Genomic DNA, 21,923 nt, shown 5'->3' with positions numbered 1-21,923 from the left:
TCTCACCTAAGCCCACTCTCCAGCATAACCCGTTCTTCGAAAGGCCCCTTGTCACTCACACACTCTTTCAGGTATACGAAGGTAAATTATTGTAAACTCGAAACTATATAGGATTTTTTTATATATTTTTACCACCTTTTTACTTAATTATTGTGTTTATCTTAAATAATTATTATTAAAATGAGTTAATTTTACTTAACTAGTAATTTTAGACATGAATTTAGAATGTATGTAAAATTATGCTTAATTAAATGGTTTCCATGCATATTTTATATTAATCCATGTTAATTTATTAATGTATGTATTTTTCACTACGTAGGAGATCCGTTGGAGACATGATTTAAATAAATAAAAGATAGTCATGCACAAATTGTCCATGTGGGCTACAAGACCATGCAATTTTGAGACTGGGGTGACTACTTAGCCCAATAAAGAAATGTGATAAAAGATGGACATGTCTGTTAAGTTATTGGACTGAAAAAATCGTGCAACAAGGAGAATTAAAAGCCCAATTTCGGCACTTGATGTTGGTTGCTCAAAATGTGTTTTGGGATATTCAGTTGAAGGTCCCTGCAGTTGGAAAATAATCAAAATTCGGCCGAACAACTTCCCTGTTGAAACCGTCCACTACATAGCTATTTTTAGCTTGAAATTCAAAGTCAAATTGAGAAGCCTTGGTCATCCCTTTTCCTTGAAGCATGACCAGCCACTTCACCTATAAATACCTTTCCATTCCTCAATTTTCAATCATCCCTCATCACTCAACATTCCTCTCTCACTCACTCTAGTTTTTTTTCTCAATTCATTTTACTCTTTTTCCCTTGAACATCCACTCATACCTTCTCTCATCTTTAGCCTCAAAAGCTTTGTCAAAAGCACTCTCTAACAGGCTACCTTCTAAACCCTTAACAAAAGAAGCTTCAATTAGAATGGATGAGCGCTTCAGTCAGAATAGATCCAAAAGGTTGTTGAACTGAGTCTACTATTTTCTCTTAATTATTTATTTTAACATGTTTGCTTTGAGTTTTATATTTTGACATCAACTATGAAGTTCTAATTCCTATCTGCTAGGATTATCATATTAAGTTAATGAGATTTATTTAATTCATGTTAACTTGTTTTGTGCCTCAGTCAATTATGTTTTCAATTAATATTATGATGCATTTCATTCATACATGATTGGGTGTACTCAGATTAGCTAAGCGATCCTAACCAGACAACGGCTAGTAGACACATAATTGAAAAGTGCAATGGTTAATTTAGGTCACTAAAACCGACTAAGTTAAGGTTTATAATATCTTTAGTTAGCTCTATTATCTTGCATGGTTTTTATATTTATGTAATTAAACCGTTGCAAATGTAAATGTCCCTATGACCTTGCAGAAATACTAAGAAACCTTTAGTTTAATATGATCAGTATCATGCATATTTAACTAAGTAAAAGATCTCAGAGGACTTAATTTGGTTTCCAAACCAATAAGAGATCGAGTTGTCATGGAAGTAAAACAGGTTAGCATGATGAAAGTAAATTGAATTGATTAATATAATTATTCTAGCCCATTTAATGTTGATTGTTTTTGTTGCTAAAACCTTCATTCATACACTTAGGTAAATTGCATTTAGATTAAAAATTGCATTAAGGGATCACTCTTGCATTTAATTAATCTAATCATCACTATCCAAATTTATTGAGTTTTTACATCAAATTATTAATTATAATTTTTTAATTAATTGTTTAAACTTATACAGTCCCTGTGGAGACGATAACTTATTTTTACTTACTTATTACTTGAACGACTACGTACACTTGTGTAAACATGTTACAATTTGTTACAAGTTTTTGGCACCGTTGCCAGGGACTGTTGCCTTAATCATTATTTGAGAAATTATTTTTACAATTTTGTTTTTATTTATTTTATTTAATTCCTAACACTACTAATTTATTCTTTATTTTATTTTGATTTATTCACAAGTGTTTTATGAGCATAGATCGAATCATTGATCTATTACATGTGGACCCTAAAATCGACCAGACTTTTAAACAAAGAAGACGTGAGAGATCTGCTCAAAGACAAGTCGAGATGGACCTTGGAAATCAAAACGATGGACAAGGTAATGGAGTCAATCAAGTGCACAACCCAATCATTATAGCTGATGATAGGGATTGTGCCATCAGACAATAAGCTGTGTCACTCTTCATTGAGTTAAATTCGGGAATTAGGAGGCCAGATATCGAGGCACCCTAATTCAAATTGAAACCAGTGATGTTTCAAATGCTCCAAATGGTGGGCCAGTTCAGTGGTATGCCCACAGAAGATCCACATTTACACCTTCGATTATTCATGGAGGTTAGTTATTCATTTAAGTTAGTTGGTGTGACTGAAGACACACTGAGGTTGAAATTGTTTTCGTACTCATTGCAAGATCGAGCATGAGCATGGCTGAATTCATTGCCACCAAGTTCAATATCTACTTGGAAAAAATTAGCAAAAAGGTTTATGGTTAAATATTTTCCACTGAGTAAGAAAGCAAAATTGCATAATGAGATAACAATTTTCCAACAATCGGATGACGAGTCTTTATACTAGGCTTGGGAAAAATTTAAGGAATTACTTCGTAAGTGTCCTTATCATGGGATTCCTCACTATATCCAACTGGAGACATTTTATAACGGTCTCAACACACATACAAGATTAATGGTAAACGCTTTTGCAAATGGTGCGATTTTGTCCAAGTCTTATAATGAGGCTTATGAGATCATCGAAAGGATTGCAAGGAATAACTGCCAATGGTCAACAAATCGAGCAGTTTTAGAAAGATGTGTAGCCGGAGTGCATGAAGCGGACGCACTAACTTCACTTTCTCACCAGGTGCTTTTTATTTCCTCTATGTTAAAATAATTTACCACTAATGGTTTAAATAATTTTACAGCTCAATCACCAAGTCAGTATAAGGTAGTTTCCTGTGTATACTGTGGGGATGGTCATTCTTTTAAGAATTGCCCTTCAAATCTTGAATCAGTGTACTACGTTGGGAACCAGTACCAAAAAAAGAATGGACAAGGACAACAGTCTAACTTCTATAATCCATCGTGGCAGAATCATCCAAACTTTTCCTAGAGTAATTACGAAAATGGACCGAACAACAATCAAATGCAGCATAGACCCAACCAAACCCAAGGGTTTAACCAACAAGCCCCAAAACCACCTTCGAAACCACACCGCTCACATCGACACAAAACTAATCTGCAATGGTTAAATAAGGGAGTGGAAGAGCTTAACAAGCTCAGTGAATGCCTAGTACAACTACCATGCGAACAGTTCATCAGGCATTAATGAAACAATCATATAGCACAACCTTAACACTTTCAACTTCAGTGTCATGGTATACTTACTCGTGCATTATTTTCTAGTTCCTTTACATGGTAAACATATTCACTTTTAAGCATATATCATATTTAACATATAGTCACCTAACATACAAGCATATATCACAATACTCATATAATCTCATGACGTTTAAGCATATTTCATAATACTTGTAAAATCACATAACATTCAAGCATATACCACAATACTCTAAAACATCTTTATAGGTAAATTGCATAATGGTCACATATAATATAAACACATATCATAATACATAGATATTTATAAGTTAAGATAATTTGGCACTTGAGCTATGGAATATAAAAGTGAGCTCTACCATCACTCATCGGATACACGGATCTTCAACACACCAAACATAAGCTCATAGAGTCAAACATGTCCCAAAAGTGAAGCATTCGTTACGCCGACAAGCTAATAGCTCTTCCTTCTGCTTGTGTAGGCCCATCCCCGTATCGTGTGAGTAAGGTTCTATAAAGTCTTTTCTTTCAGAACCTCTCGCTTTGCCTCCCTTTGCCTCCTCAGCTGTGAAATTCGATCGATTCATCTTGACCGGATCACATAGCGTTAGTTGAGCGGTAGAATATGGTAATATTGAATTTCTCTTTAGCTTCTAATTACTTATATATATAATGTAATATAATTACTAAAAGCGAATCGAATCCAGGCGGACTGCAGGATGTGGGGTTTGGGACTTTTTCTAGAGAACCAGTCCCACGAGCTGAAGCCAAGCCGTACTTAGCTAACACTCTCCTTATTTCCCCTCACATGTCCCGTTGAATGGAGCTTAACTCACATTCTCTTCTCTCTCCAACATGTCCCAAGGCCTCAACACCCACAATCCCTATATATATAGGTTAGTACTCGCAATCCTATAGCATGTCAACTATATCCAATGGTTTCACTAATAACAAGGCCAAAATATATGAAATCAAACACATATCACTTACTGGTTATCCGTGCACAGTCACTACATTTTTGCATATTTAGCAAAATATTATAACTAACATTTAACATATACATAACATGTACACATTTGCACTTTCACAACGGTTATCATAACCACACATCACATGTTATAACATCTCATCTCAATTCACATGTTCACAAACACATAAGCACTTTATTTATAAGATAACATACGTATGAGAAAACTTACACTTAGAATTTAGATTAAGGTTTAGGCTACTACTAAATTCTCAAATAACGCATTGAATCATGTTCACAAGCAATTATTCCAAACACTCACCAATTACGCTTTTGCCAAAAAGCCGAAAGCTCAAACTAGCTTTCCCTTGCCTTTATCTCTACTTGTAGAAGGTTCTATCGAATCTAGAACTTCAACACAACAATTCACACAACAATGCATTCAATAATCAGCTAAGAACTTACCACAAGCAATAAAAAATATAAGCCTAAGCTATGTTCCCATATAACTAAAACATTTAACATAGCAAACTTTAAATCTGAATATCTCGGTCTATACTTAATCTTTTCACCTAAAACCAATTTTTTTCATCTTATAATTCACCTATGACTAATTCTCAACCTTTAAACTACACAAAACTCAATTCATGATATCGACTTTTTCAACATGTTTTATGGTTATTTTCTAAAAATTCATTAAAACTCAAGAAATCTTTAACGAAACTTCGAAGTAAGTTTAGAAACCTTCTAATCATATTAAAACTAATTGAAAAACACTTTGAAACATCATTTTTATACAAAATCCCGAATTTCACCATTAATGACCCAAGTTTTGGGTTTTATTTAAAACATGCGATTTAACAACTAAAAACTTGATTTTAAAGACTAAATAACATTTAAAAATAATTATAAATTGAATCATTACCTTAGTTGACGAAAAATCGAGCGTTTGATCAAAAACTCAAAAAATTTGAAAGCTTGACAATGGAGAAAACTATGGTGTTTTTGGGTGTTTTCTTGAAATTCTATAAAGGTTTAATGTTATAGGAATGAAAGAAATCAATAGAATGAAGGCTGGGAATCAAAATTAACTGATTAGGGTGTAGAGGAGCAAGGGATGACAAAACATAAAGGGTTGGGGGAACTATCGTAGGTTTTATAAAGATGAAGAGGAAAATAGGTTGATTTTTGAAGTTTTGTTTAATTGTCTCTTAAAAACTCTAAGTGTTTACTCTTTTACAAATCAGTCTTTTTTGCAAAATTAAAGGTATTTAGAACTCATTTTCAGAAATTGATTTAATTTTCTAAAAACCATAATTAAAAACATTACTGATAAATCATGTCACAAAATTCTGAACACTCTAAGGCTAAAATTCTTAAAATACCCCTAAAACTCCTAGGCCCTATTTTGGGGTGTTATAGTGCTCCCAAATTAAATTTCTCATTACTCTGGATCCGCCCATACTTGCCATCAAGGTAGCTTGTTGACCACCTCCATCTCGCCTGAAACTCACAAGCTATGAATCCATCATTAATACCGAGAAGATTCGATCTTTCAGCCACTTGAAATTCAATAAGGGTGGTAGACCAGAAAATCCACACTTCATCTCCATCTTATGAGTCTTAGTCGTCATGGCTGCTAAACTATGGCATTAATATGTCGCCACCATGGCTCAAATTTCATCCTTTAAACTCCATTTGAACTTATCTCATAAGGATTTCTCATTCTGGAACATATCTTTTGCATAACGGCTGAGTTGAATAAACTCATGTTCATATTCCATTACTGACATCCATTCTTGCTTGAGATACAAGAACTCCTTCTTCATCTGCTCGACATATATTTGGTTCACATACCTTTCTTAGAATTTCTCCAGGAACAATTCCTAGTCAATCAGTTCTTCAGAGGTCACACTAGTCAGTGTTTCCCACCATTGATACGCTTCCCCTTCAAGTAATGAGACTACACACATGAAGTTGTCCGCCGACGTCACTTTAACTCCTTCAATACTCTGCAAACGCGTGATAACCACTATGGGGTCACCACCTTTGTCTCCCATAAATTCTTTAGCGCCTCTTTTTCTTATTTCTCTTACCGGATCACCCTTAGATTGGATTGCAATTGGTACTAGAGGTGCAGGAGGACAAGTCGTACTATTTCTGATTGTGGTTACTGATTTTGTTGAGTTTAGGGGTGTTTGAGTTGTCCCCATGAACTGATCAAACATCTAAGTCATCATGATGATGAAGACATCTCGAAAGACATCCCAGTAGCATCTAGGTTAGGTGTAGGAGTTTGCTCCTGAGCAGGAGGTATATGGCTTTCAATCTCCTCACTAGTTGCTTCTCTTGATCCTTTAGACATTTTCTTTAACAACTATAATAAAAATTAGATTAGCTTAAAATATAGGGACTAAGCCAGAAATGTATCATGCATGGTGGGCCATAACATAGCCTTCGGTTTTTCAAAAACTTGCTCAACCTTGACTCTAATACCAAAACTTGTAACACTTCCTACCCGACCCGATCACCGAATCTGAATAGAGAGTGTCACAACTTAAACCATACAAATTTAACAAATAATATTTGAAATTTATAAAAGGTTTGAGATTTGAGTGTGAACCTCAGAATAACTATACGAAATAATCAAATTAATGATACTCCAGGTAAAACATTTTTAGACAAAACACATGGTGGAAGCCTTACAAAAGTTTACAGGTTTATATAAAACATAAGATGGGTTATTACCATACAATAGTTTCAAGTGCATTATTGGTAGTTAAAACAGCATTCAAAAACTATTTGGTGTATATGCCAATGAGACAATCTCATAGAACAAGATATGGTAGATTAAACAGATACATTAAAAGTTTGTAAAGATTCTCATAAAACCATATCTTGACAAAAGTGCTAAATCGTTATACAAGTTGGTTACAAAGTAGATCTACACGCCACCCCCGAAAGGTCATGCATGATACAAAATTAAAAAAATGGCTCACAATCAATAATTCTCTAGCGTAGTCCCTTCAACAAAATCTCTTCCTTCTATCAGCAAACTTGAAAAGGAAAGGATAATAGAGTAAGTTCAAATGAACTTTTAATGCACAGTGATACTACTGATGAACAAGCTTTAATACCATAAAAATACTTAACATTCCAGAGAGGTTCAAACGTAATAATCATAATACTTAACATGGCACATGGACGTTTACAATCTGCCACCTTAACTATAACTTGTACACAACCCATCCTTATGTCAGCCTCATATCCAGAATTCAAAGTTAGAATTTTATCGATCAGTTGTATTCATATGCACACCCCATTAACTCCTCATATAATTTTTGTTCAATTTTATATGTTTTCTCATGGTCTACCAGTCCGATTTGCAATATAGTTGCCCTACCAGAGGCATCACAAAAATATTCCCCTTCTTTATCATCACATATCACATATCACATATTGGTGGTACTGGCTCGTGCGGTAAAGAAGGTGTTTTATATCGAAACATAGACAGACCATATCCACACTGATAATACTGGTTGAACACCACAAGACCAATCACCACACTTACGTTGTTGAGAAAGAATATTTACCTTATACAGTTCATACAACAATAGTATTTACAACACATTGAGTAAGAAAGAACTCACCAGAAAGTCTAATACAATAATCTACTCAGCAGGTCCTTTGCCCTTGTTGTTTCTTAAGCTAAAATGAAGAGAAATACATCTATCAGATCATCAAACTATTGAAACTTGACATGCATGCATCAATCGATAGCATGCAACCTAGAATCAAGAAATTTCCTTCATCAAGAACATATTCTAAAACCTACGCATGCATTAATGTAAACACGTAAATTCCTTCGATAGTGACCTAAGGGTGTATAGAAATTAATAATAACCTGGTGTTAACAATGGTGTCAGCTAAATATTAGAACTCCTCACTACTAATTCTAACTTAAAATTTCTAAAACTTCAGCAAAAATGCAAGAAGGAGAAGCAAAAGCAAAACATGCAAATATGCCAGTCTGATATCCTTATATAAAAGAGACAACCACAACAAAACTTAGTGGGAAGTTAGAGGATCCTACAATCGCTCTAGAAATTCTAGAAGAATTAATTAAGTATCAAATCATCTACAGTATCCTAGTTCAGTTCTAAATAGGTCTCAACTAAACTCAAACATCACTTACCACGTCATTGTAACATATACTAACTATGAAAACAAACTTATCGAGCTGCGAACTAATGAGTTCGCCCAAAACATCTAAGGTTGGCAGATAACTTAATAAAAGAGCCCGCCAAACCTTAAATTTCTTCAGATGGAGAATCGTACAAAATACTCCATACAGTCGTAAACAAATAATTCTCTAACTCACTCATTTCTACCCTTGACTAAACCAATTTACACGTCAAACAATAACTTGACATAATATCCGTCGGGTAGGCTGTTACAAGACATCTTTATACCATTTAAAGTCTATTACTTTTTTTCATTTTAAATTTGATAATAATTTTGAATTCATATCTTTAAGATGAGAAGAGTCTCCTATAAATGTTTAAAAATTAAGAAAATTAAAGTTGCAACTGCATCTTAGATTTCTCTTCATTGGTCATCTAAAATAATTCTTCATTGATCATCTTTTTTTTATTATTTTTAGGATTTCTTCTTGTTATGTTTTAGTGAGTGCATGGTCCCACTATCCTTTTAATTGGCCAGTAAATCCAACAACTAAAAGATTGGTTATTGCATGATCACTAATTAACTGCTTTTGGTTTTGAGTTTTATAAATATTTGAAACCATTTTCATTTTTGTAATAAACTGAAAATTATATTATATTTAGACATTATGTCTATATTCCACTCATAAATTGTGTTAGCATTGTATTTATTTGGAAAACAGGTTTTTCTTCAATATTAAGATCAGGTGCGGTGATTTTTAGATAATATAATCTTTTTTATTCTTTCCAAGTCATTTTGTTAATTTTTTGTTCTTCTGACTATTCAAAGTCAGATTGGGAGGATTGGTGTAACGTATTTACTAAGTGTTAGGCTTGCATTGGGGTATCCGGAGCAACTAATTCAAATTTTTAACTTTCCAAAACTTCAAGTCTATTTTGGATTTCTGTTAAGAAATCATTTGAGTTGTTTGGAAATGTTTTGGGATTTCATAAAGTGAAATATTGGTTCTTTAGAACTTTTTTCAGTTATTTCTTTTACCAATTCTTTCTTTACTGAGTGGTTTTCTACCAAATTTTCAATATAATCCAATTGTTTCCCTATTGTATGAAGACTTATACTTGTATAATTGTTTTGTCCTACTATCGTTTTAATATTTTTTTGATGAGATTTGTTCTCCTGCATCAGGAGCTCTCATTCTTAAAGGACTTGCTTTTATTCTGGTATTTTTATGAAGATGTTGAACTTCCATTAAAGGGGATGTTAAGATTCAACTTCCCCTCTATTGGTTTGTCATCTAGTATTATTTTTATTATATTAATAGATTCTAAGTAATATTTTTCAAACCATTCAAAGAATTTTATATGAATTTTATTAGTATTCATGAATTCATAATATTCTTGAAGAATACTTTCTTTTTATTATTATAATTTTTAAAGTAATATTCTCATTTTTGTTTATTTTGTTGGAATAGAAGTGTTTTTCTTTATTGATCTCAAAAGATTTTTCTAGAACAAAATTTTTTAAATAAATCTCTACTTCTAATCAATATTAAAGTTTTAAAATAAATCAAATGTATCGTAATCTTAATGGACATTCACCTAATAATAAGATATTCATAACAAATTACATATTATATTGAACTGTTAAAATATAATAAAATTTTGACTTCAATTAAAATTAAAATCTTTTGTATTACTTTTTTTAATTTATATGTATGTGTATATATATAATAATTTAACAAAACACATCAACTCAAGGTACGCTCTAGACCTGTCCATGGGCCGGGCCGGGTTCAGGCCGGGCCCACAAAAATTTCAGCCTGTTTACTAGGCTCGGCTTGGCCCGCTCAAATATGGGCCTGAGATTTTGCCCAGCCCGCCCAAGAAAAATATGGGGCCCGAGCCTGCCCGCCCGCTTTTAATTAAAATTAAAATTAAAATTATTTTTTAATAAAATTAAAACTAATTGTTATTAAAATTAATTGTTAGTAAAATTATCAAATTGTTAATTGTTAATTGTATTAATTCTTGTAATAAAATCTAACATTTGATTAGTAAATTTATCAAATTATTAATTGTATTAATTGTTGTAATAAAATCTAACATTTGATTAGTAAATTTATCAAATTATTAATTGTATTAATTGTATTAATTGTTGTAACAAAATCTAACATTTGATTAGTAAAACAAACTTGATGTTTTATTATTATTATTTTGTAACACTAGTCAAGGAAATGAAAGTAAATAAACTTAAAATAAAAAAACTATTATATTTTAAAAATAAAAATATATATATATTTAATATTTTTCGGGCCGGGTCAGGCCCGGGCCAAAAAAATCTTGCCGAGGCCCGGCTCATTTTTTAAACGGGCCTAAAATTTTACCCAAGTCCATATTTCGGGCCTATATTTTTACCCAAACCCTCCCATATTTCGGGCGGGCTGTCGGGCCGGGCCGCCCGGCCCATGGACAGGTCTAGTACGCTCTCACGCTTGCTACCCTCTGCTACTACATCACGAGCAAGCAGCGGCCAGCCCCTTGGCTCCGGATCAACTAGCACCGAAGGGCGACACCCCTCTTGCGAAATGCCTTAGCAACAAAGTCAGCTGCTTTGTTGCTCTCCCTAGTAATGTGTCTAATATACATCTCCCATTGAAGCTTTAACATAGCCCGAATACGACGAAGCAAGCTACAGCCATTATCCACAACACCATTCGCCATGACGAGTTCCGTTGCTTCTTTATTGCCGCTCTCCAGCATTTAACTTAGTTATATATTAACATTTAGATAAATTCTTTAAATTATTTTTATATAAAACTAATTAACTACTATTATTTAAAAAGTTGTGATGAAAAGAAATTGATTAAAATATAAAACTGAAAAAAACTCAACTCAAAATTAATATTAAATTTAAATATTTAACATATATTTGCAGAAAATAATTTTTTTTCAAAATATCAAGGCCCTATAAATTTTAACATCGTCTCCTCCTTTGTAACCATGTGTGCATTCTTTTTTGTTGCTACCCAATCAAGCTGTCTTTAAGAAAATAAGAACATATATTTAACATTAGAGGCCATTGACGCCCATCTTGACACCTCTATGTATGCATGTTTCATTGGTCCCATTCTGTCGTCGATTATGCTTACATTGCCAAGTCTCCTGATATCCTCTACCAATGTATTGATTTTCCAATTGATAATGTTTGTCTTGCCTTCTAGTACTTGTCCCAAGATTTTAATGTTCTCCTTGAAAATTCCCACAGTAGGGCCTCTCCTTTCTGCATGAAGTAGTGCTTCACGAACCACAAACAATGCCGCTTGTTGCATGTCTTCAAATTCCACTATGCTACTGAAAGAGAACACTAATTCCTGATTACGATCCATCAATAAGCATGCAATTCTGATTCTAACTCACCCTCGCTTCCTTGCAAAAAAAAAAAAATCAAAACAGTTGTGAGTATTCTATTTTTGTTTAAATTAAACGGTACAACTTATGCCTATATTGTTAATTCAAAACTTTGATGAGAAAAACCTCTAACATACGAACAACAACTCGAACAGAAAAACGAAACAATAGGGTAAGGCTCCAAGGCGTGTATCAAGCCACTATCTTTAAGGTTCCCCACCTATACTCAGTGTGCAAATGAGTTTCAAGCAAATGAACCTTGAGAACATAATGAAGTCAGGTGACTATTTGCATTTTGCACTGACGAGAATAGTTCACTAAGCAATGAGTAGAATATAACAAGAAAATCAATTTCTATAAAGAATTTCTACAATAATTCTTTATAGAACAATCTAATAATTGTAGAAGATAAAAGAATGATAGAAAGAACTTTTTTAAGAACTTTTTAATATATTTTCCAAATGAAATCTCACACTATAAATATTTGAAAATATTTCAACAATTCTTTTCCTCCCCTTTATTTTGCACATAAGAATTCAATGTTACTGGCCATTTCTTTCTTAAACCCATTGCTATGCCAATTGTTTGTTCAAGCTTAGCTTCAATTTGCTAAAAGTAACATTTTTTTAACCATGTGTTTTATTATATACGAGATTTATTCTTTATAAATATAGATATATTCTATTTATCAGTTTGATTGTATTTTATAATAATTAATTTCAATTATCGTTATTCATATGTATTCTCTGTAATTACAATTGTGGGTAATACATTTTGTTTAACAAATGGTTATATTACGATATAATGTAATTTATAATTTAATTTAATAATAATTAAAATGTTTTTATTACTAATTATATTTTTTTTATTTCTAATTGAATTTTTTAACATTACTTCCGATATTTTTTTTTGACAGAATGTTTAGAACTACTCATAGTCTATCCCCAACCCTTAAATGAGAGGATAATATGCTTCAACGTACTTGAACGCACGTCCTCCTGCAATGGCAACAATGTCAATGTCAATCGAGCTAAGACTCAATCGACAAATTGAAAATAATTAAATGTAAAGATTACATAATAAATAAATAAATAAAATAATAATTAATTAATAAATGTAAAATTATTCTTCTATTTAAAATTTTACGGAATTAATGAATTTTTCATCAAATCTTAAGAAAAATGGATATTTGTGAAACCATATAAAATAACTGGAAAAATATCATATGGAGATTATTTCTTTTAATGTTTAGTATAAATTGTCTTTTGGACTTGCATATTTTAGACTTAAATGATTAATGATGGTTGAAATGGAGCAGTTGAAAATTAATTTGGTTAATTACTCGTATCATTGAACTTCAAAAATCAAAACAACTCTATAACCATTTATCGCACAAATTGGAGATCTTATTTAAATATATTGTATAAATGATATTTTGGACTTTTTAGTCTTAGTTGACCAACGAATGTCAAATTGAGCTTCAAACTGCTAATTTGTATGAGCTTCTACAAAAGTTGATGATTAGTTTTAAGAGATGTTGGGTTCGCTTCAAATAATAGAACAATTTAACACATTATTAAATATCCAAACAACTTGAGGCAAGAGTGATTTGTACATCCATAAAGATTGTTTTTTTGGTAGTCGAATGATGACAATTTTAAACCCTTGTTTGCTAAGATTAAATGCTTACACCTGCAATTTAAGATTGTTTTTCTTTGTCTACAAGTTCAGAGTTCATCATAGCGATAGATACTGCATCCAACTTGTGAGCTTATTATCTGCTTTAATCCCAACGTTTTTCAGTTTCAAAGTATGAATTCAAGTATCTACATATGCATACATCAAACAGATTCTGAGCATGATATTGGGCATTGTACATACACAAAGAAGCAAATTGCTTATTAGAACATTAAATTAGTTTTTGGGCTACTTCACTTCACTTACACTGAGACATGAAAAGTATGTTTCAGAATTCAGGCATACATTTTTGTGTTTAATCTAACAAGTACAGAACCTAGGCAGCAAGTTACACATCCTGCTAAATCTTTCATCTTTGTCAGTAAGTTGCCTTTTACATAGATTCAGGTGGTTGGTCATCACAACATTTCAGGACCTAAACCAATCAAGCCATTGAGACCATGGCAGGATTGGCAGCACTTGTCTGGCTTTGCCTTTGCCTGCTCACTGGGTTTTTAACAGCCAGCCCTGAACCTCCAAAGCAGAAATACTGACTCCTTAACCCCTTTTTCATGGGCCTTTGCTTCATTGTATCTGGTTTTTCATCATCAAGGCTTGGATTGGAACAAGATGGTCCAGTTATATCACCTTCAATGAATATCCCTTTTTGTTTATCCATTGAGCTCGGAGAAGATACAGATGACTTGGAAAACGAACTCGAACGAGACCTTCGAGGAATGGTTATCTGTGGCATGGCTTGCATAACGCCATGGATTATCCCTGAAGCAAGTTTCTTCTTTGCAATTGGACTGGATTGACCACTCCTCACCGAAAGTGTTCTCTTGTTGTTTGGGAGTGACGAAGGCTTTGAAAACCTCTGCCTGAGAGGGATTGGAGTTTCTTCTGAGTAATTTCCATTCATTCTTTTCGGCTTTTGATCCTTCATTCGAGGCCAATGGAGAACACTTTTCAATCTCTGTGCTGCATTGTTCATAGAAGAACCTGCGGGCTTTTTATCTACTGATGACTTCCTGTTTTCATCAGCTGAATCGAAATCAGTTGACGATGAACGACTCTTTCCTCCACTGCCGAGATCGCTAGCATCCGATGTTGTCTCAACGCCGGTGTACAAGAAGATTTGGGTGTCGGATATCCTGAAAGAAGTTCCAGGACTGCTCCCGTGGCCTTGCATCTTTATGTGTGAAGCTATTGCTCTTCTTGCAGTGTAATCCTGACAACCAAACATCCCACCTGCTGAAATCAAGTGTCGAATAAGTATATCCGATGAAGCTGAATGAGGCCTTTGTTTCAGAAGATCTAGTGGAGTCATTCCATCCGCATCACGAATGTTCACATTGATTGATTTTGCAGACATCAGGAGTTCAACTAGATCAGTATGAACATTCCCAATGATGGCCATGTGGAGAGCAGTCCTTCCATCATTGTTTTTAGCATTAACAATGTCTTCCATGCTGAAATTTTTTGCATGTACCAGTCGTTTCATAAGATTAACCTGTCGGTCCACTCTTCGAAAAGCCGGTGTTTGGAAACCAGACACCGCCAAATGCAAAAACGTTTCCCCAGCCTTGTTTGTTACAGAGATCAATGAAGGGGATGCAAGAATCAAAGCCTCAACAACAGCTGATTGACCCCTGTAAGCAGCAATATGCAGAGCTGTGTTGCCTTGTTCATCTGTTGAGTCCATGATATCAAAAGAGGCAACCAGATATTTGACAACCTATAGAAATGAAACAACGTTTTCATTAGTAAGGTAAACAAGTTATAACATATGGTAGAATAGTTTGAGCCTAACCTCAACTTGGCCTTTGCCAGCAGCAGCATGCAATATAGTTGAGCCACGCTTATCTCTGTAACCCAAAATATCAGTGCAATCACTAAGAAGATCCTTCAAAACCTTCAAATTTCCTCCTCTAGCAGCAGCATGAACAGCTCTGTTTGTAATTTCCCATTTATAAACAGAAGGAATTTCCCCAATGTGCTCCTCAAATCCGTCCCCTTTGGCTGCCAAAAACCTTGGTGAGACTGCAAAATCATATATAAGCCTGAAAACCTCAGAATTTTTACCCCTTGCAGCTGCATAAAGTACATCAGTAACACCATACTCCCCTTCTCCAAAAACCAGTAGAGGGTTTCTTTGAAGCAGTTGTTGAACAAAACCCAAGTCTCCTGCTGAGGCAGCCGTGTATATAAGCCATCCACCATAGCCTGCTCTGATAAGGGAATTCTTTGATTTCTTTGATTCACATTCAAGAAAAAGTTTCCTAGCAACTTGGGAACGACATTTAGCAACATCATCAAATTGTTCCTCATCATCCCATACCGTTTCAAGGCGGCGGATCCTCCTCAAAGAGGTTAGCTTGATGAGGTGATTGCCATCTATCCTAAGAAGCTCTCGGACCAAATCAAAGTGGCCATTAGCTGCCGCCCAATCTATGGGAGATGCATACCACCATTGATCCCCAGTGCTTTCCCAACGAAGAGGCAAATATGTAGGAGGCATTTTGAAGAGAGAGTAATGAAGTTTTACCTACAAAGATGAACAAATTCTATAGGTAAGCACAGACAAGAGGAAGGCCCTACTGAAATCAAAAAAAGAAAGGTTAAACTAATAACAACTATGAAAGTAAAGCTTAAATAAAGAGAATCATTAAAAGCCTACCTAGAAAGGCACACAGAGAAGGGTTTAAGTCTTTATTAATTGAAGCAGTTGAACTACCTGCATCAAAAACTAAAAGCACAAAAAGAAAACCAGAAGAACAACCAACCCTGAAGAGAGAATGAAGAATATCAAAACATGTGAAGGAAATAAATAATTTTCTTCCAAGTTTTTTGATAGCCAAAGAGGTGAGATTTAATGATATAAGAAAGGGAAATTAGTAATCATAACTCTCACAAAAGTTGAAGACAGGAAAGAAGGCATGCACTTGAAGAAAAAGGGTTTGTTTGGAATAAAATAGTTAAAAGGCCAGAATCAGAACTGTTCCAAGAAGATAACAGTACATGGAAAAAAAGAGCATATTGGTTTTCCACAGATTCTTGGGTTATTCAAAGTGGAGACCAAATATATTAGTAAAAAAATTAGAATAAAATAATATTAGAATTAGGTAAGATTCCTTTTTAACTGTGGTGTTAATGATGATCAAACCATGTGAGGTTTTACTGCCCTTTTTTTGCATGAAAAGTGGTGATTTTACTTTTTACTGTGGATACAGACAGATGTTTGAGTTAATTGTGGAACAAGTTAATTATGCTTTATGAAGTGTTATGTTATTTTCAACTGTTTAATGGTCCCTTTAGTTATTGATTAATTGGTCCTTTGATAGTTAATTTAGTTAATCAAAACCAAAAATTGTTAACTCTAGTCAAGCTTAGCAGCCCCTTCCAATATTTTAGTGCTTTTTTTCTGCTATGATAATGACAGGTAAGTTTAAATAACTTGAGGAACTTAATTCTAAATTTCTAGATTTGGAAGAGTGGAAGGCTTCAACAATCTCACCTTTCTGACCCTAAAATCTTTTTATTTGGTAAAAGTCCACCGGCTATTGTTGTCGATCCACCGGCCTTTGTGTTAAATATAGGCATGTCAAAGTCTTTTAAAGTGTGCCACCGGCCTCCTCAATCCTATAACAAGGATCGAGCTACAAAAACTTGGATAACACTTGGTTCACAGCTCCATCTCCCATTTCATTGTTATTCATTTGATAGGTAACTCAAATTCAGATATGATTATTGAAGATCGACACTTATCGAATATGGACTTTTTTTCATATATTGAGAGAAGGTTATAATTAAAAGAAAAACTTTGACCACTTGCCTACTCAAAAACATCATGGAACATGATGGAAGATCAAACTCATGATTGTAGCTTGAAACTGAGCTGTTTATATTGTTCATTGCTTCTTATGCTCATGTCATACATGGCATGTGCTAGGTTTCAGGAGCATGTAGAGAAGAAAAGTCCAGAAGTACACTTTATTTAGTTTGGACTTATTTTACGTGTAAATATCATATACGGGTATATGCTCAAGATAAGTATATTTTAATTACACATGTCTAAAAATGTAGTGGGCACGAGTTTTTGTTTTAAAAAATTAAGAATTGAAGCATGATAGCTAGGTATAGAGTACGATTGCAAGGATAAGAACGAAGATATGGTGAGCTGTGGTATCAAGAATGTTTGGTGAGTGATAACCTCCGAAATCCAACTATACACTAACTTAGATCGCACAGCTCTAAAAGCAAAAGAAGAGCATGTGAGAAGCAGCTTTAACTTTTATATGACTACTACTAGCACAATTGAAAAAGGCTGAAAATAAAAGGTGGGTTTGATGCTTTATCAACAATAATGCATGTCATGTCCAATTCCAGTACCCTTGTTTCCCACCTTTTTATCTTTCTTAAGTTGTGTTCTAATAGGTCTCTTTCGCACCTTTAATGGGAGTTATGAAGCTCATCTTCACATGATCAGAATAGTGAAAACCAACCATTTCCTCTCCAGTCTCCATCTTTTATAGGTAGGTACGTACATATATATATATCGGTAATCTAAAGGGTGCCTGCACAAGATTCACCAAGATACTTGGACCAACCTGCTCGGTAAAACACCTTGATTTTGTTGAATTGTTAGAGCAGTAACTCATTGATGGATAAAAAGAGGGTAAAAAAAGGGTGGGTTGAAGAACCTATGGGAGACACAAAATGGAAACAAGAAAAATTGCAGCTATCAACAATGACTTAACCAAGTTATCTGCCTACAATCATTTTACAGTTCATGGAAAGGAGAAAAAGGTACTGTGATTCATTAGGGCAATATTGCACCAAAGAGGAACCAATGGTCTATTCAAGGGAACAGATGGACCACCAAAGTCCTTGACATAAGGGAAGAAAAAGGGAAAAAAGCATATACCTATCACAGTGAATCTCCTAAAGAAGGATAGACTCTGAACCCCCCCACCACTTTTTTTTTTTAAGTTGGGGAAGTGGGCAGCAAGAGGTGGCTTCCACTTAATAACTTACGATGGCAATGTCTATGACTTGGGGGGTCCAATCTAATGATGCAATGAACATTTCTATTGCATTTGGAAATGGTAGATTATTTATGCTAAACATAAATCTTAAAGGTTTAAAGGGGAAAAAGAACACAAAAAGGGAAAGCCAAACAAAGTTACAAAGCTTTATTTGGAGATAAATAAATCCTCAAAATCCTCCGTGCTTCTTTACTTCATTCCCGTTCCATCATTACACAATGTAAATCAATCAACAAAGGGAATCCCAGAAGAACAGATGAATCATTCTTGCCAAAGAACTAATGCTTAATAGAAAGTGTTTCTATACTACTATCAGTTTTTGGCCTTGACAGAATTGTTTTCTTTTATCCGAGCTCGGTTGTCCAACTTGACAAATCGTTTAAGATCTTCATATGGGAGTGTTTCAATGTCTTTCCTCCTTAGCTCACTCAATGCTGGACGTTTATCCAGCAGATGCCACAGCCAATCAGGGTACTCAGAATCCAGGAATATCTTTGGATCTGCTCCATCCTTGAGTATATTTGCACCAACCACTGTTGTGGATTTGACTTCTTTGCTGAGTGTTGATCCTTTTGGTGCATCACTGGCTGCACCTTTAGAGCCCTTCTTGGCTTTGCCAGCCCCAGCAGCAAATGTTCGTTGTCCCACGCCAACTGCATTCTTGGCAATGATGACACTTTTTAATGATCTCATCTGATTTAATGCCATGATTTTAATCCCTGTAAAAATTTATGTCAATAATTGCAGAAATATCTTTAAAAAAATGAAGAAACGCATCTTTTGATTTATTTCATTATATGGGTGAAGCAAAATCATTAATAAAAACTAAACAACATCAACAGAGGAGTCAATCAATCATAAGTCATATACAGTAATCACAAGTCAATGAGCATTTGTTCCTTCTCCTTTTTTCTTTTTTTTTTTTTTTTTTGATAATAGAAGGGGAAATACATAAACTCCTTTTTAATTCACCCTACGATTATGGTAAAAGTAAATTGTATCCTCTAATAGTGAGTTCTTAGAGAATCTAATCACAACCACAATGGTTAAACACTTCATAGGATCCAGTTTTACTCCAACTATTCACTCTTGCCCATACCCAAGTTTGAGACATAGCAGACACCTCAAACAGACATGGTTATGATTCTTGGACCCTCCAAAAAGAGAGGAGGTAAACTTATAAACACTGTACACAAGTTGGATGTGGAAATGTGTTTGATACATCAACCTGGTTTAGAAACAGGGACAGATAGGATCCACAGAGGACATTGTAGTTGTCACTTCAACATTTTGAGGAATGAAGTTTCTCAAAAAAGTTTGTATGCTAATTCATGAAATCAAAGATGCTCATTCATGAAATCAAAGCTACTAGATGACGAAATTAAGAAAAAAAATAGAGGAAGGTTCTCAAGATTGGCTATTCCTTTAGTAGATAAGAACCAAAGAGTGCCTGGAAAGAGGTTCTTATCACATTCGCTGAAGCTGAAGAAGTTTTAAAAAAAAAAAAAACAGGCATGAACGAGTCATAAATATTCAAGAAATATCGGCATCCTACTTTGCTTTCCAAAGAGACACTAAGACATGTAAATCTCCATTTATAATATATCCAATCCCTATCACAGCTCATTCATAGCATGACACTGGGCCTACGCAGTGCTCAAGGTAAACAATAACTTCAATGTTGAAGAAGTATCATATCTTCATCCAACATCTTAACTTTAAGCGATGAGCAAATATCAAGGAGAAAGAATGCAAGTGGACTCAAAAGTTCACACCAGAAAATTCATACTAATGGAAAATGCTTCTAACTTACAAATTCTAATAGGACCAGCATTGATCATGTATCAAATCATCATTCAAGTCCAAACTCTAAATACCATGGAAACAAGATTTAAGCTTCTTAAAACAATTCGCAACTATCAAATTAAATAAACGCTAAAAACTTTACAGAACTAAATCGACCAAGCATCTATTCAACAGAATATCAACTCAATCCCAGTAAAAGAAAAGAATTAGGTTTGGAATAAGAAGAAGAATTATCTTTTTGGTTTCTAAGAAATCAATTTTGGAAAAAGAATGGCAAAGATTTCCCAGTTTTTTCTTTTTTTAATCTCAGTTTCAGCTATTTAGTAGTAACCAAAAAGTGCAATAGAAAATGAGAATAAGTTACCTTTCTCTAGAAGTTGTAAAGATGAACTCTTGAGCCGCCCTTTTCCGGAATGAAATTAAGGGATTTAGGGTTTCTGAGACGAAGCTAAAATGAGAGCTTGAAGACGAAGAAGAATTCTGGTTTGCTTATTGGACTGGACCGTGAGACTGGGAGTTTATTTGGGTTCACCCATTTTGAGCTTATATATAAGGATGGGCCAGTCCAAATGAGACCCCGAATGGGCCGCTGTCAAAGCTCTGGCTGAGTCCTTTATTTATACATTTGAATGGTATCTATACGAAGGAAGGCCATAAGGTCCAGTTGCTCCCTTTTTCTGGCTCTATTCCTTTTACACAACAATTTACTTTAATTTTGATATAATTTGGTATCTCAATTTTATAATATTGTACTTTAATCTAATTAAAATACTTATGTAATTTTTAAGAATTATTAACACCGTTAAAATTTTCCATTAAATTTAGGTCCATTGAATGTCATTTTGTTACATGGGTGAGTATTTCTTTTTTTTTAATTTCAAAATATCATACTAAGGAATTTAACATAGGAATTTTAACGATGTTAACAAATTCAAAAAGTAAAAGAATTAAATTCTTAAAAATATGAATACAAAGATTAAATTACAAATATTACTCTAACCCTGTTGCAACTTTTAATTTTTACTCTATAAATTAATTAAATAATAATCAACTAATACAAAGCGTGTGTGAAGCAAGTTAAATGGTCATTTTATATCATCTTTAAGATTCTTTAGTCATTTTATTTTTGTAAAAAAAAAAGCAGTAAGTGATTACATTAAAAATTAGTCAAACCTATGTAAAGGTATCACTATCAAAAAGTAAAACCCCTTGTACTAGAGAAGGGGGTTCTTCAAACAACATCAAAATCGAGGGACCTCTATTCATGCACTTGGCAATTCGATCAGCAACCGCATTCTGAGCTCTCGGTATATGATGAATTCTAGCCTTCCAATCTTCCACCCTCTAGTAGAGACACCACTAGAAGCGCATTATCACATTCTAGCAAGGGCGAAGCCAGGAAAAAAATTTAGAGGGGTTGAAATTAAATTGTCTATATTTTATTATTTTTAAAGGATTAAATTATTTTTTTATCATTTTTAGGGGGC

At 33.9% G+C, this 21,923-nt stretch overlaps 2 protein-coding genes and 1 non-coding gene across 3 annotated transcripts; all 3 read right to left on the bottom strand.

The window, feature by feature from the left end:
• Positions 1–2,532: 2,532 nt before the first annotated feature.
• Positions 2,533–2,638, bottom strand: LOC128040836 (small nucleolar RNA R71). Its single transcript, XR_008195642.1, has one exon. It is a non-coding gene; the product is annotated as a small nucleolar RNA R71 (small nucleolar RNA).
• Positions 2,639–13,783: 11,145 nt separating this feature from the next.
• LOC105779476 (uncharacterized) lies at positions 13,784–16,624 on the bottom strand. The gene is made up of 3 exons (XM_012603243.2): positions 16,263–16,624; positions 15,396–16,130; positions 13,784–15,320 (listed from the first exon to the last, which is right to left on the bottom strand). Exons 2-3 carry the CDS (start codon positions 16,101–16,103, stop codon positions 14,028–14,030), a joined length of 2,001 nt encoding a protein of 666 aa, XP_012458697.1. The 5' UTR covers positions 16,104–16,130; positions 16,263–16,624; the 3' UTR covers positions 13,784–14,027.
• A 2,128-nt stretch (positions 16,625–18,752) lies between these two features.
• Positions 18,753–20,967, bottom strand: LOC105779479 (54S ribosomal protein L37, mitochondrial). Its single transcript, XM_012603246.2, has 2 exons — positions 20,801–20,967; positions 18,753–19,349 (listed from the first exon to the last, which is right to left on the bottom strand). Exon 2 carries the CDS (start codon positions 19,336–19,338, stop codon positions 18,943–18,945), a length of 396 nt encoding a protein of 131 aa, XP_012458700.1. The 5' UTR covers positions 19,339–19,349; positions 20,801–20,967; the 3' UTR covers positions 18,753–18,942.
• Positions 20,968–21,923: the final 956 nt, after the last annotated feature.

Source organism: Gossypium raimondii, chromosome 4 (genome assembly GCF_025698545.1).
Source record: "Gossypium raimondii isolate GPD5lz chromosome 4, ASM2569854v1, whole genome shotgun sequence".
In the NCBI taxonomy this organism is placed as follows: domain Eukaryota; kingdom Viridiplantae; phylum Streptophyta; class Magnoliopsida; order Malvales; family Malvaceae; genus Gossypium; species Gossypium raimondii.
Note: the sequence above shows the minus strand (reverse complement) of the source record. Positions and strands in the feature narration are given on the sequence as shown.

Bases quoted from the DNA above. Each gene is read 5' to 3' on its own strand.
- LOC105779476 (XM_012603243.2), bottom strand. From the start codon at position 16,103: ATGCCTCCTACATATTTGCCTCTTCGTTGGGAAAGCACTGGGGATCAA. The intron at 15,321-15,395 runs GTTAGGCTCAAA...TCATTTCTATAG, and splicing joins CTGGCAAAGGCCAAGTTGAG to GTTGTCAAATATCTGGTTGC.
- LOC105779479 (XM_012603246.2), bottom strand. From the start codon at position 19,338: ATGGCATTAAATCAGATGAGATCATTAAAAAGTGTCATCATTGCCAAG.